General features: G+C 48.0%; 1 protein-coding gene across 3 annotated transcripts in view; it reads left to right on the forward strand.

Annotated features, from left to right (window-relative positions):
- The window catches only part of TAOK3 (TAO kinase 3), a 142,818-nt gene extending 124,667 nt beyond the window's left edge, over positions 1-18,151 (forward strand). For all 3 annotated transcript variants that reach the window (XM_030582809.1, XM_030582810.1, XM_030582811.1), the window contains 7 exons: positions 1,242-1,478; positions 2,028-2,156; positions 5,147-5,350; positions 11,173-11,412; positions 13,517-13,729; positions 14,900-15,082; positions 16,825-18,151. In XM_030582809.1, the coding sequence (XP_030438669.1) occupies positions 1,242-1,478; positions 2,028-2,156; positions 5,147-5,350; positions 11,173-11,412; positions 13,517-13,729; positions 14,900-15,082; positions 16,825-16,986 (1,368 nt within the window). In that variant the 3' untranslated portion in view covers positions 16,987-18,151. The remainder of the gene's footprint in view (positions 1-1,241; positions 1,479-2,027; positions 2,157-5,146; positions 5,351-11,172; positions 11,413-13,516; positions 13,730-14,899; positions 15,083-16,824) is intronic.
- The last annotated feature ends 369 nt before the right edge of the window (positions 18,152-18,520 follow it).

Consider the following 18,520-nt stretch of genomic DNA (forward strand, 5'->3'; position numbering starts at 1 on the left):
TTCCTGGCATAACTGAGGCTCTTACCTCTCCTTCACATGCCTGCACTTGGAGCATGGAAATCTGTGCACCCTGTGAGTTTGTTTCAGCTGAACAGTGTTTGTAATCTGCTTAGCCCATACGATCCACCTTGTTAATACTGTTCAGTTATGGAACAGTGCGCCCCTGTGTTCGGAAACACTGGGTCCAATGGGCGGGATGGCTCTTTAAGGAGCGTGTGGTACCCAGCACCTCGCTTCTGTGTGTGCCACTCATGGGAATCTAAGTGCAGGGAGATCTGCCTGTGTGTGTGGATTGTCAATAGAATAAAAACAGGAACACGGCTTCCGCATCCACTGGAAGCAGAAAATAATATTGGCAAGCACATTTTGACGATCATTCCGGAGCAACCCATAAGGAAGAGTGTAAGGCTGTTGCAGTTGCTGGGAGGGGATAAAAAACAAGGGGTGGAGAATCCTTATGGGATGGAAATCAAGTATAACATATAAGGTGCAGATATAGATGGCCAGATGCAGGGTTTCCACCATGATCTTTAGTGAAAGGAGGGTGGGGGCCAGCACCCAGCAGTCTCAAGGTGAACCTGCAAAGTGGGGGCAATTTAATAATGAAAAGTGCTGACCTGGTGTGTTCTGGTGTTTCTCTAGGTTAGAGTGCGGGTAAGGGAAGGGACTGGCGGGGTGGGGTAGACTATGAAAGTGAGCCGCCCTCCAGAGCTTTGGGAGGAAGCCTGGAATGAGGAAATGAGCATTTAATAAGGGAAAGAAGTGGAGCCAAAGCAAAGGAGTTTTGTTTTCTCCCCCCCCCCCCAATATCGTGACCATTTTGTGAACCCTGCCCGAGAGGGACTCTGTAGGTCTTAGACCTGCCTTTGTTTCCAAGTGCTCTGTGGGGTTCCCTAACCTGATCGGCAAGCTGCCTGCCTCTCTTCTATGTAAATGGCTGGGCATTTCCTGCAAGGAACATGGCATGTTCTGTTACTGGACATGCCGTGAAACCCCTTTATAATGTGGAAAGATCTGGCTGCACATCCCAGGCGAGAGGCGTTCCTGGCCTGTATGCTTCCTCGATGTTGAGCCGTTTGTGACATTAGACAGTAGCTGCCTCTATAAAAACCTGGAGCAGTGTTCCTGGGGAGTTCATTTGTGAGTGCTGGGACTTTGCTTAGCAAGTAAGTAGCTGTGAAGGGGAGACTTGCCTGCAAAGGGAGTCTCTAATGACTTTTTTTCCTTTTCAATGACATCAGGTTACAAGACAGATCCATGAGCATGAGCAGGAGAACGAGTTGCGGGAACAGATGTCAGGTTATAAGCGGATGCGGCGCCAGCACCAGAAGCAGCTGATCGCCCTGGAGAACAAGTTGAAGGCCGAGATGGACGAGCACCGCCTCAAGCTGCAGAAGGAGGTGGAGACCCATGCCAACAACTCGTCCATTGAGCTGGAGAAGCTGGCCAAGAAGCAAGTGGCTATCATGGAGAAGGAGGTCAGTAATTATATGAATTACATAGCTGGGCCGGGAGACTGAACAGGAAAGCACTGCAAGTGATCTCCAGGAAAAGACTGCTCAACCATCTCTAAAACATGTATTTTGGGAGCTGCAAGTGGCGACTGTCTGAGGGTGCTTTGGTAGCTTGTTTTACCCAAACCAGCTGGATCTCAGTCTAGTTCCTAATGGACAGGTGTCCTCAAGCACCAGTTGACAGTGACTAGTAACACTGTTGACTGAACTGCCCTCATAGCCCTCGACGTGATGGTTCTAGGTCATGGGGCGAGACATGTCAGTTGGTAGGGTAAAGAAGTTTGCACTATCCTAACCTTGAGACTGAATGATTTCACATTTGGTTTGGTGGAAGAGAAACAGGAAGAAATTCCTAAATGTATGTGGGTGGTAAAATTTTTACAATTAAACTTTCATGTGATTGAATACGGACAGGCTACGACCTTGCACCGCAGGGTTTGAGAGTGACTGAATGCACAATTACAGGTTGCTTGGCGATACACTTGGTGCACTCACTCTCTCTCACTCTCTCAGGCAAAGGCGACTGCAGCAGATGAGAAGAAATTCCAGCAACAGATTTTGGCTCAGCAGAAGAAAGACCTAGCAACCTTTTTAGAAAGTCAGAAGAAGCAGTACAAGCTTTGTAAGGAAAAGATTAAAGAGGTAAGAATCGCCACATTTCAAAGTGGTTTGGAGCAAGTACAGTCCAAACTTTACTTTTGATAAATTTGGGCCTGCCCAGTGATGTAATGCCCATTACCACATGGCGATCCAAATTCAGATTCCTAACTCCTCGGGCCTTCAGGAACTGGGAGAGCCTGGTGTCGTTCCAGAGCAATTTACTGATATTCTCAGTAGCATCAGCCGGCTACAGAAAGGTGAATCTCCACAAAGCAGGATCTTTGAAACTGAAAGTCATAGGGAAAAGGAGAGGTCCTGGAGAATTCCCACTGGCATCCCTCATAGAGCAGCAACTTGCCCATCAGCTTTATTTAAACCATTTATAAGGCACCTGCCAATAGTCATCAGTGTGCACAGCAATTACCAGTACAAAATCAAAATAAATCAATGGTTTACCTGTATATCCCGCCAGTCCCACCCCAAACTGCATGCGTGAAGGCTGGCATTACACCGGACTAGTTAGCATAAAGTGCAGGGAGAAAAAGGATAGCAAACGAGAAGCAGGAGAAGAGCTCATTACAGGTGTGAATCAGCAAAGCACTTGAGTATGTGTTTAAGGCCCATTGGAATCCATGAAACTTAAGCATGTGCTTAAGTACTTTGCTGAAACTGTGCTTAAGAAAATACAGACAAGGATAAGTCTGCAGAAATGGAGGCTTTTGCCTCAGTGCTCCAAAGGCCAGCAGAACTGTTGTCCTCCGAGTGTTCCCGTCCAAAGAGCCTGGCCTGACATAGTCCGGCTTCCAGCCTCAACTTGTTAATGTGCTCAAAGGTGCAATGGTTTATCTGTGATGAGCTGACTAACACAAGGAGTCTCCAGAACCTCGTCCCACCTTGCATGCTAACGCTAAACAACGTCAAGTCAGCTGCCCAGGTATTGACTAATTTATAGGGGGGGGTTGCCTACTCCTGATCAGAAAATAAACTAACTGCATCCCTACCCCCAGGAAGGGGAAATGCCTGAGAGACTCCTGGTGTCATTCTATATCCATATGCCCTTGAGGCTGGGGCCAGCACACTGCAGCCTGGGCTGAGGGCCCATTTGATACCACTGTAATGTTTCTCGTTAAATGATGGGGTATTGCCACAAGGATTGTTTTTTGCCTTTCCCCATCTTGTAGCAGAGCTGAGCACGCTTCACGCTCCTTGTTACCTTGGGGGGACCGTGCCCAGACAGTGACTCTAGTCAGCCCTCAGGTGTGTCGGAGAACAAGCAGGCTAGCCTGCCTCCATCCCATCTAGCTGACCTTCATTGAGCTGTAATGCTTCAAAAAAAAAAAAAAGTGTATTGTGAAAGAGTGGTTCCCTGAGAACTGCAGCTCAAATAGCGTTTAATGCAAGTACACAAACTGTCCAGACTGTGCTCTTCTTCTTGTGGCGTGCCTGGCAAGTCTGTTTTAGTACATGACATAATGTGCATTTACATGGCACCTTGCAGCTGGGAATCAAAAGCACTTTACAAACCTTTCCTTTATTAAACTTTCTACCAAAAACCTTAGGCATGTGGGTGGGGGGATAGATAAATATATTCATTTTGCACCTGAGGAAACTGAGACATAGAAGGGATAAATGACTTGACTTACCCAGGATCACAGGACAGATCAGTAGCAGAGCTGGGAATTGAACCCAGGAGTCACTGTTCCTGGAGTGCTCTCTAGCAATCCCTTTTGATGCCATCACATTGTGTTCTTATCATTGCTCTCTATAACCCAAGAGATGTTTGCCCTGCCAATAATTTTAGTTCAGCTAGAGAGGGGGTGGTCTGGTTCCATTCTTGCCATACGTCACAGAGTTGTGTAATAAATTTGTGCTTGAGAAACTGGCCAAAGGGTCTCCAAGCAAGCTGGACTGGCAGTGACTTGGAAACCAGTCCAGCTGTAGTTACCAAATGAACGCAGCGGCTCTCAACGTAGTGCCCAGAGGACTGTGTTTCACATGTGACGGGATACTTGGTAGCATTTAAAACTGTGATTAGTAATACCTATGGTGCCGTTTGGGCCCAGAGTGAGGGAAAGGGGGGAGGGATCGCTCAGTGGTTTGAGCATTTGGTCTGCTAAACCCAGGGCTATGAGTTCAATCCTTGTGGGGGCCACTTAGGGTTCTGGGGCAAAAATCAGTACTTGGTCCTGCTAGTGAAGGCAGGGGGCTGGACTCAATGACTTTCAGTTCTAGGAGATAGGTATATCTTCAGTTAGTATTTATTATTATTATTATTATTATTATTTATTATAAAGCCAAACTGGATTGGGGAGCATTTCACTACATACCTTAGAGGGTTTTTTTTTAAATCATTTAAGATGTTGTTACTGCCAGCCCTTGGTGGCTTTAAAGACCCATCCAGGCTGCAGGTGCTGGTTCAGACAGAACAAAGGAAGCCAGGTGTCAATTCTTCAGTACAAGGAACATGGCCTTCCAGTAGGGTGTGCTTCACTGTTGCTCAGCACAGGTTTCACTTCTGTACTTTTTAAACTGGTTCAGGTAGTCAGAATTTCCTTGTGCTGTCATCCTTAGCACAAGCATCATGTGAAAGCCAGGTGGTGTCATTGTCAAAGAATCCTAAACAGAACTGCCTTGATCATGAACTCAGATGTTGGTGGCTAAGTAGCTAGAACACAGAATTGGAATCCAAGCTTGTCTGGCTTCTGATCGCGGCTTTAACAGAGACTTGCTTATGCAGGCTTTGGGCAAGTCATATGTCCCTAGATTCTCAGGTGTAAAATGGAATTCAGTGGTGGTGTGAGGGGTAGTGTCTTTAACGCACTTTGAGAGCCTAGGTGGAGGTGCTTACAGGAGCACAATGTGTTCTTATTACTACTACTATTGTTAAGTAGGTAAAGGGTAGTGCAGAGTCACGTGAATGTACCACTGCCATCTGGCTCCAGAGGGCTCATATGGGCATCACCAAGATAGACAGGTTGGTCCTAAGAAGCGACTCGTTTCTTGATAATTTATTCGTGTGTGCACGCGCCCAGGAGATGAATGAGGACCACAGCACACCAAAAAAAGAAAAGCAAGAGCGAATCTCCAAACACAAAGAGAATCTGCAGCACACGCAGGCCGAAGAGGAGGCCCATCTACTCAGCCACCAGAGGCTCTACTACGACAAAAACTGCCGCTTCTTCAGGCGAAAAACCATGATTAAGAGGCACGAGATGGAGCAGCAGAACATTCGAGAGGTACGTCACTCTTTAATATTTGGCACTATTTAACCTCTCACTTGCTGGACGGTTTGATTAGTTTGTTCTTAGCTGTGGTGTTCAGGGCTGTAAAGCAGAGGTTCAAGAACCGAGGGCTGTGGCTGACTGGTGATTCATGGAGTTCTTGCTAGTTCCCTGGTACTGGCTGTTCTCGCTTCTATCTGCTAAATTGCATAAAGAGGTAAAAATACATGTAACGTTCTGGCTGTTAATTTTCCAAGTAAGCAACTTCTGTAGTGACAACAAGGCTTCTCTTGCTGGTGTGGGCAGCTCCAAGGGAACATATTGGGTTTGGTAGTCAGGCTTTCTTGAGTGGAAGACATCTACTTGATCTCCTTGGCATGGGATTTGTTGGGTGACCCCACTGGGCTTCTCTGGCAGGAGACCCGAGAGAGTCAGCTGCCACATGTGCCAACCTCGTCCAGGGTATTCCTGGGAGACGTCTGTGGTACAGTCACAAGAGCAGTAGCACAGTTGAGTGTTCGTCATGTGACCAGTGTCTACTCTGTTGGATTGGTTACGAACAGTCAAATGGCTAGAAGCAGATGTTACACCCATAAACTGCATTAAAAGAATATAAAAGCTGCAAAGTCAAGCACTCAGAAGTTAGAAATGGCAGCATTAAAGTTGCCTGTACAACCTTAATGTAACCCCCTCATGCATATGCAGTATGATAATATGTGATCATGTCATTCAAAACTGTTTATTCCATAGGACCACTGCCTCATTCAGTGCACAGGATGGACCTGCTCTGGGATTAATCAGTATTACGTGGAAAAGGAGGATGTTGAGTCTATCTCTGTCTCTGCCAGAGAGTTCCTGTGTGATACTGGGCACAGGTCGCTTACACCCAACTTTTCATAGGTGGTCATTAACTGTGTTCCTCATTTACTGAGTGCCTGACTTGAGACCCGAGGGTCTGATTTGCAGAAGCATGGAGCACTCACAGCTGCAACGGAAATGAACGGGAGCTGTGCTTGGAACATAAGAAGTGCGATATAATGCAAAGCACTTTGAAAAACCAGGTCCTGGACATCTCCACATGCGCACCTAAAATTAGTGGATGCTTCAGTTCCCCATCTGTAAACAGAGATAGTACCAACTCCTCCTTTCACGGGGATTTTGTGAAGCTTGATTAATGTGTGTGAAGCACTTGTTTGAGCATTGTAGAAAAGCCCATGAGGAAATTAAAAATTCTGCCTTCCGAGCGGGGACTGAATAGTGTGGTGTAAATAAGGCCTGGGACCACACATTGAACAACGAGAGGACAGACTCATTAAGTGAGCACCATCCATCCTGTGCACTGAGAAGGGCAGGAGTCCTATGGAAAAATAGTATGTCCTCATCTAATTAAAGACTGTATCATAATGCAAATGCACAAGTGGGCAGAATTAAGGTTGCACAAGCATTTCTTAGCTTTTGACTGCCTGACTTTGTAATCCTGATGTTCTTGTAACACAGTATTTTTTGCGTGAGATTTCCTAGGGTTTTAAAAAACAAACTGAAAAAACAAATTCCATCGTGTGTCGTTATATTGACGTGGATCATCAGCAGAGTTGGAACATGTAGATGCCCAGCACAGACTCTGTCACTTGACTAATAGAGTAACTGATAGCAGTAGTGGGTTGTCATTCTCTGTGGACTGGCACTAGTGGGGAACTGGACAATTTGCCAGTGGGTTTCACAAGTATTTGCTGGCAGCAGAATCGTGAGGCATGAAACACTTCAGCCCAGCTGGCTAAAGGTTGACTATAAGCAACTGAAAACATGTTCTTATAATAGGAAGTGTCAGGCAGTCACACAGAGGTTGGCAAACAGAAATAAATAAATATGTATCTACACAGATACACATGCAGGCCAAGATTTTCATCAGTGACTAGTAATTTTGGGTGCCTTGATTGTTGGGTGTCCCACGGGAGTTGCCTTAAAAGCAGCTTGGTCTTCAGAAGGAAAGTGCTTAGACCCTTGTGAAAATCAGGCCTCTTTCTGGGACACCCAAAATCAGGACTTGTTTTTGAAAAGCTTGGCCATTACCTTTGAACAGAAAAGTAACGTCCGTTATCAGTGAGGTTTTCGTTCCATGGCAGGAGCAAAGGAATTCGTGTAAACTGAGGCGTCTCCTTTCATTTTGGACTGGCTGGCACGGGAACTCAGATTGCGGAGTGGTGCGATCCATTTGTGTTCCTAGTGAGTCTTCAATGAGGGTGTCAGGTGAAGATTTTTGACACACAACATCACTGATTCCAGAGCCTGCAGTTCTGACTGCTTGAAATCCACTAGATCCCTTCAGATAAGAGGTTGAAAGAGCGTCAGTGTTTTGGAGAGTCTGGCTAGTGACCTTGGTCATCAGATGCAGTTTGGTTAAGTTTAGGCATTGCATACTTGGGAGTACTGATCCTCTGCCAGAGATGAGCAATGGCTCTGAACATGCTTTTCTTTTCCTAGCTTAAAGCTGTCACAGTTGCTACACCAAAGGCAGGTCTGCGCTATGGGCTGGTTTACCTGTGTTCATGAGGGATGTGATTTTTGTTCTACTGGTGGTAGTTATAGTGGTATAGAAGCCCTAGTGAACAGTTTCACCAGTATAACTTATTTCACTTTTTGAACTGGAATGAGTTATGCTGGCATGGACCTCATCTGGAATGCTATGGGCAATCCTGGTCTCCCATGTTTAAGAAAGATTCATTCAAACTGGAACAGATGCAGAGAAGGGCCACCAGGATGATCTGAGGAATAGAAAACCTCCTTAAAGAGAGCAGACTCAAAGAGCTGACTGTGAGCTTGGCTTTTTTAACAAAACCAAATAAAGGCTGAGGGGAGATCTGATTGCTCTCTGTAAGTACATCAGAGGGATAAATACCAGGGAGGGAGAGGAGTTATTTAAGTTAAGAGCCAGTGCTGACAAGAACAAATGAATATAAACTGACCATCAACAAACTTAGGCTTAAGTTCTGGAACAGCCTTCCAAGGAGAGCAGTAGAGGCAAAAAACCTAGCTGGCTTCCAGACTGAGCTTGGTAAGTTCATGGAGGGGATGGTATGATGGGACTGCCTATGATGGCATGTCGCCAATCTGCAACGGCCAGCAGCAAATATCTCCCCCACGGCCAGTCATGGGACACTGGATAGGGAGGGCTCTGAGTTGCTGCAGATAATTCTTTCCCTGGTGTCTGGTTGGTGGGTCTTGCGCACATGCTCTGGGTCTAATTGATCACCCAGATTTGGGGTCAGGAAGAAATTTTCCTCCAGGTCAGATTGGCTGAGACCCCAAGGGGGTTTCACCATCCTCTGCAGCCTCGGGTGCGAGTCACTTGCAGGTTTAAACTGGAGTAAATGGTGGATTTTCTGGAACTTGAAGTCTTGAAATCAAGATTTGAGGACTTCAGTAACTCAGCCAGAGGTTATGGGTCTATCACAGGAGTGAGTGGGGGAGGTTTGGTGGCCTGCGATGTGCAGCACGTCAGACTAGATGATCACGATGGTCCCTTCTGGCCTTAAAGTCAATGAGCTGCTTCCACGCTGATGGATTGTAGCTCTTAACAATACTGGTATAGTTAAAACAGAAAAGTTTGCTAGTACAGATAATGTCTTGAGAAAACTTGCTAGACCATGTGGTGGTGGGTTTGTGCAAGGGCCAGGGCCAGAGGGAACCCTGCTGTGCAGGGCTGGTGTTATGCACTGCTAAGTTTTATTATGTCTCATTTTTGTTACTCTATCGGGTCACATGATCCATTCTCCAGGACAGGATTGTTCCCTGTGGGCGGGATTTTCAGAAGCTTTCAGTATAAGCCTAATTTTGCCCCCACTTGTGTCAATGCAAGTTTTACTCCAGTGCTTTGTCCAGTCAAATGTAAGTGACTCAAAGGATGGAGTTTCCATCCATCCTTTTGGGCAACCACTCGACAATCCAACAGAGTTCACTAGGGGGGCAGTTTCCTGATGATCAGCCTCTAGTGTACTTGGTTGATGATCAGCCTCTAGTGTACTTGGTTGTTTTTTGTCTGATGGCTCCTAGTTAAAACCCAATGGAGAAATGATGTCCCTAGGAGTGAGTGAAAAGCCAATGAATTCTCCCCTCCCCCTCCTCAAGGTTAGGATAATTATGTCTGTGTCACTGCCTCGGAAAATGGCACGCCCCCTAGGCATTAATAGCCGGCGGAAGAGGGAGATCTGTCTGGATCTGGGACGGGAATGCGACCGAATGTAGACCTTTGGAAAATCCTTTGTCTGTGCTGAGATTCTAACCCTCGTTCATACAATCATAGACTCGTAGCACTGGCAGAGACCCCGAGAGGTCATCTAGTCTAGACCCCTGTATGCACGGCAGGACTCAGTATTATCTAGACCAGCAGTTCTCAAACTGTGGGTCAGGACCCCATTTTAGTGGTTGACATTAGAGTTGCTGGGGGCTGAGCCCCACCTCCTGGGGCTAAAGCCAAAGCCCAAGCCCAAAGGCTTCAGCCCTTGGTGGTGGGGCTCAAGTTACAGACCCCCCAGCTGGGGCTGAACCCTTGGGCTTTATTCCGTGGCTGGGGCAGTGAGGCTCAGACTTTGGCTTTGCCCCACCCAGGGCAGCAGGGCTCGGGCAGGCTCAGGCTTCAGTCCCCCATCCTGGGGTTGTGTAGTAGATTTTGTTGTCAGAAGGGGGTCGCGGTGCAATGAAGTTGCAACCATCCCTGCCGGGTGTTCAGACTTGGTTTGCAATGCAAATTTCCCCGCACTGCCGTTGGGAAGTCCAGAAGGATTCCAGCATGCCAGCAACAGTCTAAGCGCAAGGACCCTGTGTTGGCTCTTGCTGCAGAGGCCCAAGGTCTGGAACTGGACTGTGCTAGGCACTGGAGAGAGAGGGGGGGAGAGAGAGAGAGAGAGAGCCACACACACACTGGTGAACTTACAGTCTAGTGTGAAGCACAGCAGCTAGAACTGAGCATTGCCAAACTCATCTCATAGAATGGCCACCAGATATACGTTACGTGACAACTGCTAGTAATCCCTGCTGAGCTGAGCCCCATTAATACTGCTCACCCACAGGTGAAGGGCTCTGTGGCACCTAGCAATACCCTAAGGCAGAAATATTAACAGCAGTCAGTGGAAGACCAGGAACTAGAACTGATAGTCTGTCCTATCTTAAACTCAGGGCATGTTTGCAAGCTACAGGGGGTTGCGTGGAGCCCTCTGTCCCAGTGTGCACACGCTCCAGTCACATGGCATCAGGAGCAGATCAAGCTTTTGCAAAAGCCACACAGCGGGGCCGAACGGGGGCTCCCCGCAGCAGTTGGCAGCACTGCTCTCCTGACGTGCCCTGGGGTATCCGAACTGCTCGGCCTTGCCTCGGCGGCAGTTCTGCTAGTAGTGCATGGAGATGCCTTCACTCCTGGCACCCCGCAGGGCTTCTAAAAATGTGCTGGCACTCAGCAGCCCCCTGGCATTTCCCATGCTTCCTGCGCATGCAGAAGCTGTGTTCACCTATGATCTAGCTGCACTCCGGAGTATTGCAGAAAGCATGTTGCCCGTCAGCGCCATCTGCTGGATGCCTGCTGGTAGTAAAAGGATAGTAGCCAGGTGAAGGGACAGGGTCGGGGTTAGGAGCACATTCGTTTTGGACCCACAGCACACACAGCTGTCCAGAACGTCAATCCAAATGCATGGGATGACTGGCCATACCTATCATGGCTGGCCACGTGCTCACATCGGCTGTGTCTGCGCAGGAAACGGTTTGCAGCACGAGGGAGAATGAATGTTGCCTGTTTCTGAGACTGCTCCTTCCAGCCCCTAGCTTCTGTTGCACTGTGTCTTACGCAGGAATTAAACAAAAAGCGGACCCAGAAAGAAATGGAGCACGCCATGCTGATCCGGCACGACGAGTCGACGCGTGAGCTGGAGTACAGGCAGCTGCATACGCTGCAGAAGCTGCGGATGGACCTGATCCGTCTGCAGCACCAGACTGAGCTCGAGAACCAGCTGGAGTACAACAAGCGGAGGGAGAGGGAGCTGCACAGGAAACACTTCATGGAACTCCGGCAGCAGCCAAAAAACCTGAAGGTATTGTGGGGCTTCCTTTTCTTCAGCTGTTTTACCCCCATCCCCTCTGCTTTGCTCTCTGCCCTCTGGCATGCCCTGACCAGCCTTTGTCATCCTTCACCAAGCAGCCTCTCCTCTGGGCACTTGGTATCCCCCAGGTGCTCCCTGTCCTGAGCTGGCCTCCTGTGTCTGGTATACATTGCAAGCGCTTTGGGCCAGGGGAAAGGCAGTTTCTGGGGGGTTTTTAAGTGCCATGTCGATGTAGGTAGCTATAGAAGTGTTTGATTGTAATACTCACAACTGACAAGGCATTCGAGAGATTTTGCTCCTCTCTCTCAGTCCTTCCTTCAGCCTCGGTACTTGAATCCATTGGTGAAAGGTTCTGGTGTTGCTTCCTTGCTTCTGATGTTAGCAAAAAACTAAATAAATGTGGGTGTGCTGGTCCTTGGCTGTATCCTGCTAATGCAGCCCCTGAACAGTCAGAAACCTGCCAAGCTGTTCTTGGAGCTTTTCCTTTCATCTTTTCAGAGCAGTAGGTGAAGAGCATGCGCCTTTGCATTCACGCTTTTCAAATCCTAGAGTCCTCCAGTGGACGTTTTGTGGAGGCATTTGTGGGATAGAAAGATGGGGAGGATTTGGGGAGCAAAGGCACTTGGCAAACCATTGAATATGGCAGCTGACCCATGGAGCAGTGATTGTAAAAGAGAGAAAACACTCTAGGTCAGGAGTGAGCAAACTACAGCCCGTGGGCTGGATCTGGCTCCTCATGGCTTTGGATCTGGCCCACAGGATTGCCCCCTGTGGTGCTGCGCGACCCGCACCGCTCTCAGAAGCGGCCGGCACCACGTCACTGCGGCCCCCAGGCAGAGGGGCAGAGGGCTCCGTGCATTGCCCTTGCCTCCGGGCACTGCCCCCCCCATAGCTGCCATTGGCCAGGAACAGAGAACCTTGGCCAATGGAAGCTTTGGGGGAGGTACTTGGAGGTGCAGCAAGGGTAGCGCACGTGGAGCCCTCTGTCCCCCATCCCTCAGGGGCTGCAGTGCTGGGAACAGGGCAGGCATGCAGGGAGCCTGCCCTGGCCCCGGTTTACACCACTTTAGGTAAGCGGCGCCAGGCCGGAGCCCGAACCCTTCCTGCATCCTGCCCCACAACTCCCTGCCCTAAGCCCCCTGCCTGCACCTCGCACCCCTCCTGCAGCCCAACTCCCTGCCCTGAGCCCCCTCATATACCTCACACCCCTCCTGCATGCCTGCCCTGAGCCCCCTCGTACACCTCAACCCCCTGCCCTGAGCTCTCTGCACCCCTGTGCACCCCAATCCCCTGCCCTGAGCCTCCTGCTACACCTTGCACCCCTTCTGCACCCCAACTCCCTGCCGAGCCCCTTCCTACACACTGCATTCCGTCCCGCACCCCAACCCCCTGTCCTCAGCCCCTTTGTACAGCCTGCACCTCTCCTGCACCCCAACTCCCTGCCCTGAGCCCCTTCCTACACACTGCACTCCCTCCCACACCCCAAGCCCCTGCCCTGCGCCCCTTTGTACACCCTGCACCTCTCCTGCACCCCAACTCCCTGCCCTGAGCCCCTTCCTACACACTGCACTCCCTCCCGCACCCCAAGCCCCTGCCCTGCGCCCCTTTGTACACCCTGCACCTCTCCTGCACCCCAACTCCCTGCCCTGAGCCCCTTCCTACACACTGCACTCCCTCCCGCACCCCAACCCCCTGTCCCGGCCCTGCATACAATTTCCCCACCCAGATGTGGCCCTAGGCCCATCCCTGCTCTAGGTTGACTAGCCTCAAGTGGATGCTACTGGTTAAGGCCCTTATTCAGGCAAACACTTAAGCACACACTTAATTTCTGTTATCTTCCATGCAACTTAAAGTTGATAATGTGCTTACATGATTGTCTGAATAAAGGCCTAAGTCAGAAGCCTCTTCTCCCTCAGAAAGAGAGCACTGCTTTTATTAGTGGATCAGCTAGTCACCCAAGTCAGACAGTGGGTATAAGGTGATAACTAGCTGGCAGTCTCCTGTATATTTGTTTTGGATGTACCATAGCCCTGCCTGCCAGCCCTCTCAGTACCCAAAACTCTCACTTCGTCCTCGTGCTCCCATGTTTCTGCAGGCCATGGAAATGCAGATCAAGAAGCAGTTCCAGGACACGTGCAAAGTGCAGACGAAGCAGTATAAGGCACTCAAGAATCACCAGCTGGAAGTTACTCCAAAGAGTGAGCACAAAACGATCCTGAAGAGTCTGAAAGATGAGCAGACGAGGAAGCTCGCCATCCTGGCAGAGCAGTATGAGCAGAGCATCAATGAGATGATGGCTTCACAAGCCGTAAGTGCGAAGTCCACAGCTTCAGATCCTCTTGGTGAACGGGATACACCAGAATTCATGCCCACAGTGACCCGTGGGCGTGAATATTAGTATAGTGCAGAGGATAGAGCCAGATATAATGTGAGCAGCTTCTGTGACAGCTTCTCCTTCCATCTCTGCCAGTGCACCTCACTCCTAAGCTGCATGACCTCTTGGTCCCCACATAGCTTTGCCAGTGCACCTCCTGCTTGACATGAAGGGCCTTTGCTTTTCTAGTCATGGGCCTCTCCTGTTCCGTCTTCCAGGCATGCTGAATTGTGGTAGTTTATAGGGTGAGGATTGTTGTCAATTGAGCAGCAAATAAAGACTCTTAAATGAGTTTTGCTTCTGATCTCTGAGTCCCCAGATGTCTCCTGCCTGGTGGTCTTTGCCCTCACCACTCTGCTGCCCAGATACTAGGTTTACAGTTAAAGAGCAGGCACCTTACCCAAATTCCTCAGCAATGTACACAGTGTGTGAAGGTCAAATTCACCCTTTTCCTGGGATTTGCTTTTAACGAAGAATACAAAACCCTTCTCCCAAGACATGGATGTGGCTAGGGTTCCTCCCTCCAAGCTGCTCAGCCCACATCCTAGGTCATCAGTGCCCAGAGAGACACTCCCACTCCATTTACACCCAGTGTGGTACTTAGCCATCTGCCTCACTGAGTCGGTAGAAGTCACTTACCATCTTTCAGCATGATCAGAACCTGTATGTTGAGTGGGGTGTTTGAGGCAGACGCTGCAAACCTCTTGCAACAAGTAACTGTCCTGAGTTACTGAATGTGAATAATAAAATGCAGTGCTACTATCTCAACAGTGGGTCTTAAAGTAACGCTTTCCACACCACGGCTCTACCAATGAGCAAGCAGATCGGTTCCATTACACAGCCCAACCCCACGAATCCAGGGGTGTTTCTATAACTGGGACCTCCAGTCCGATGGCTGCTCCCACGGGCCATTGGAAAGACAAGACATTTCTAACGCAGACGCCACTTGCTGCCAGCCATCAGCACCGTTAATGCTGGGATTTGGGTCGTGTTTAGGTGAAAACTCATCAGTGAGTGTAGGCAAGGAGCAGCATGTTCCCATCTAGCCCCAAAGCAGGGAAGTAACTGGTTGAATTGACATTTTGTTTTTGAACAATCTTGCAGCTACGGCTGGATGAGGCTCAAGAAGCAGAATGCCAAGCCCTGAGGCTGCAGCTCCAGCAGGAGATGGAGCTGTTGAACGCATACCAGAGCAAAATCAAGATGCAGACGGAAGCACAGCATGAACGAGAGCTCCAGAAGCTGGAGCAGAGGGTGTCTCTGCGAAGGGCCCATCTTGAACAAAAGGTACGTTTCGGACGTGCTGCCGGGCAACATCTGAATCACTCCATTGTGAATCGCTCCTTGGAGCTAGCAATGTCTGAGCTGTCCTTGTTACTAGTTAAATCAGTGCCAGGAACTGAAGGTTTAAATAGAATGGATGTGCTGAAGGAAATTTGGACAAATAATTTCAAAATGGATCAAAAGAAATGCTTTGTCTGCAGATGCAGTTCACCTGTGGAACACCCTGCCTATTTGTTGAGGCACATAATCTCGTAAGATTTCTTAGAGAATCACTCATTTACATGGGTAAGGATAGCATCTGCAGTTAGCCCTTGTAATTTTACTGTCTGGGGTTAATCAGCCCTCATGCTTCAGGGCTGAACACCAGCTGCAATCAGGAAGAAAACTACCCTGCATGGTCATATTAAATGGCGAGGTGCATTTAAGTGTTTTAAGTATCTGGCACTGGTTAGTGCTGGAGCCAGGATACCAAACTCTCTAAGTAGGCCTTGGGCTGCTCTGGTGAGATGGTCCCCAGGCAACAGTTGGATTGTCTGTTCTAATGGTGGGGTACGTCTGCCTCCAGAGAGGCCAAAGCCATCCAAGGCGTAGGGTCAGGAGGGTCCCTAGCAGTTCTCCTGTCCTTAAGCCCCCTTTCCATCTTGCACATCACAGCTTCCCACTTCAATATGGGAGAACAGATGCTGCTCCTAAATCAGCCAGCAGGGGAGTCACCCTAGAGCAGAGATTCCCAAACGGGTTCGTGAACCCCTGGGGGTTCACAAAATGTTACAGAGGTTTCTCGGGAAACAATTCCCTAATGGCAGACAGAGCTGTCCCTAGGGACCACGGGCAGCACAGGGCCAGCAGCCCAGAGCCCCTGGACTTCCAAGAGCTAAGCAGATCAAAGCAAGCAGGGGGACAGATAGCTCAGTGGTTTGAGCCGGGGCCTGCTAAACCCAGGGTTGTGAGTTCAATCCTGAGGGGGCCATTTAGGGAACGGGAGTAAAAATCTGCCTGGGGATTGGTCCTGTTTTGAGCAGGGGGTTGGACTAGATGACCTCCTGAGGTCCCTTCCAACCCTGATATTTTGTGATTCTATCACACTAGGGAGATTTAAACTTCAAGACTCCTTATAAGAAATGGAAAGGGAGGTGGATATTTTTTGCTGTTTTTAAAATTAAATAGGCAGCTAGTCTTGTTTTTTAAATTATTATGAAGAACAAGTTTAAGCTTTGTTGTAATGTCCGTTGCTTGCCTGGACGGCTCAAGACCTGAATGCTTGTGTAGGAGGAACTCTTTGAGCTGGCTTCTTAAATACCTGAATGCTGTTTCACATCTGATACTCCTTGATGAAACATAGGAGCCTTGTCTTATAACAGGCTTATTCAAAAAGATATAAGCTATGAAAGTGAGATATTGGAAGAGTGTTGCCGTTTTCATAATGTAATAAAAATACTGTAATGATAAATATTAATTAATAATAAATAGTGTGTAATAAGCATGTCATAAAAACAAATTTTATATTTCCAAGATCACTGCTTCTATAATTTATACTCAGGTAAAGGAGAAAATCCTTGGAAATACTCATTTTAGGAAGGGGTTCGTGAGACTTGACTTTTTAGTGAAAGGGGTTCACTGGTTGTTAAAGTTTGAGAACCACTGCCCTAGAGTGGTGGATACCAGGCAGCTAGCACAACTGTTACCCGGAGCTTGCTGTGCTTTGAGGTGCTGGCTAAAGAGATTGCTGACTGTGCTTGTTTCAGATTGAAGAGGAGCTGGCTGCCCTCCAGAAGGAACGCAGCGAGAGGATAAAGTTTCTGTTGGAAAGGCAAGAGCGAGAGATTGAAACGTTTGACATGGAGAGTCTGCGACTGGGCTTTGGGAATTCGGTCACATTAGATTATCCCAAGGAGGACTATAGATGAGATTAAATTTCTTTTGCCATTTTCAAAAAAGCAAACAAAAAAAAAATAATGAAAAACCAACATTCCCCATGTTAACGGGCGTGCTCTCTCTCTTTCTGTCTCTTACTGACATTGTGTCGGACTAGTGCCTGTACGTTCTTACTCTGTCAGGGCCCCTTCCCCTGCGTCAAGTGCCAGTGCTGGACAGCTCCTGGCGGTCTCTTTTCGTAGTACGTCACAGTATTGATGTCTCTGTGCAATGATGACAAATGTTTCAGTGAAAGCTTTGGAGACAGTTTTAACGAATCAAACAAAAGTGGATGTCTGTTGCTTTTGAGCAATCACTCATTTTACCACCAATCAATGAAAGTACAAGCAAAAAAAAAAAACAAAAACCCCCAACCCTATATATGAAAACCCAGGGGGAGAGAGACGAAATCCGCAGCCTTACCTTAACTAGCTGCTGCATAATTTTATTTTATTTTATTTTATTTTTTTTGGTATTTATTCATCAGGAATAAAAAAATAAAAAATTTATTAAAGATTGAGAAATTTGATACATTTTACAGAAAAAAATCTTAATCATGATGTACATATCAGTGGTGACATATTATTACTTTTGGGGGGGCAGGGGAGGGAAGGGAGCGGGGTGAAGAGATCTCGTGATTTTTAAAAGAACCATGCTGGGCGAGGTTGGGGTTTGACCTCAGCCTTCGGCATATTCTTGATTGTATCATAATCATTTTCTGCTGTCGCAGAGAATGTGAATACACTTAAATGGGCCCACAGGTTCCCAGTAGCACAAATTGGGCTTTGTCAAATCGTGTATTTTGTGTATAGAAGGAATTTAAGGAGAGCTTTTACTTATTTTCATATTGTATTTTAACTGTTTCTCTGATCAGAATTTTTTTACTCCTTTCCTCTCCCTATCCCCAGCCACCTAGCCCCCTGACTTTCCAGTTCCGTATTTGGAGTTCAACACTGTCTCTCGGTCAGATCATCCTGATCTCTTTATTTTCTTTTGTTGTCCCTCCCCCCAAACCCACCTCCGTCCCCAGAATCTCGGTCATAAATACTGCATTCTTCACACTTTCAAACTGTGTATTTTCTTACAATAAAAAGCGGTTAAAAAAAGGCTTTACCTTCTTTTGCATGCACTTTAAAAAAACAAAAACAAAAAAAAAAACATTTTTCAGGTTCCAAGGAAGAGCATGAATAACTGTCAGAGCTTTTAATTATATTTGTAAATAAAAGTGTTCATCACAATGCCTCGCTGTCTCATTGTCATGGAACAAGCAGCTCTTGCCCACGGGGAGTGGTTGTCCACTCCTGGCCTCAGCCCTCCTACTTCCAAGCTGAGAGCAGAACCAGGCCTGCGGGATTTAATGTCGGCCTAACGCCTCCCTTCCAAGCCACTGGATGCATTTGACGCCTCAGAGTAACATCCCTCTAAGGACCCTGCTTGTGATGCGGATGGAACGGGTGATACACGCTCAGCCCAGACTCTCCTCTATACATGGAGATGGGCAGTTCTCTCTGCACAGCATTGATCATA

The sequence above is a fragment of the Gopherus evgoodei genome, chromosome 13, assembly GCF_007399415.2.
Source record: "Gopherus evgoodei ecotype Sinaloan lineage chromosome 13, rGopEvg1_v1.p, whole genome shotgun sequence".
Lineage (NCBI taxonomy): Eukaryota > Metazoa > Chordata > Testudines > Testudinidae > Gopherus > Gopherus evgoodei.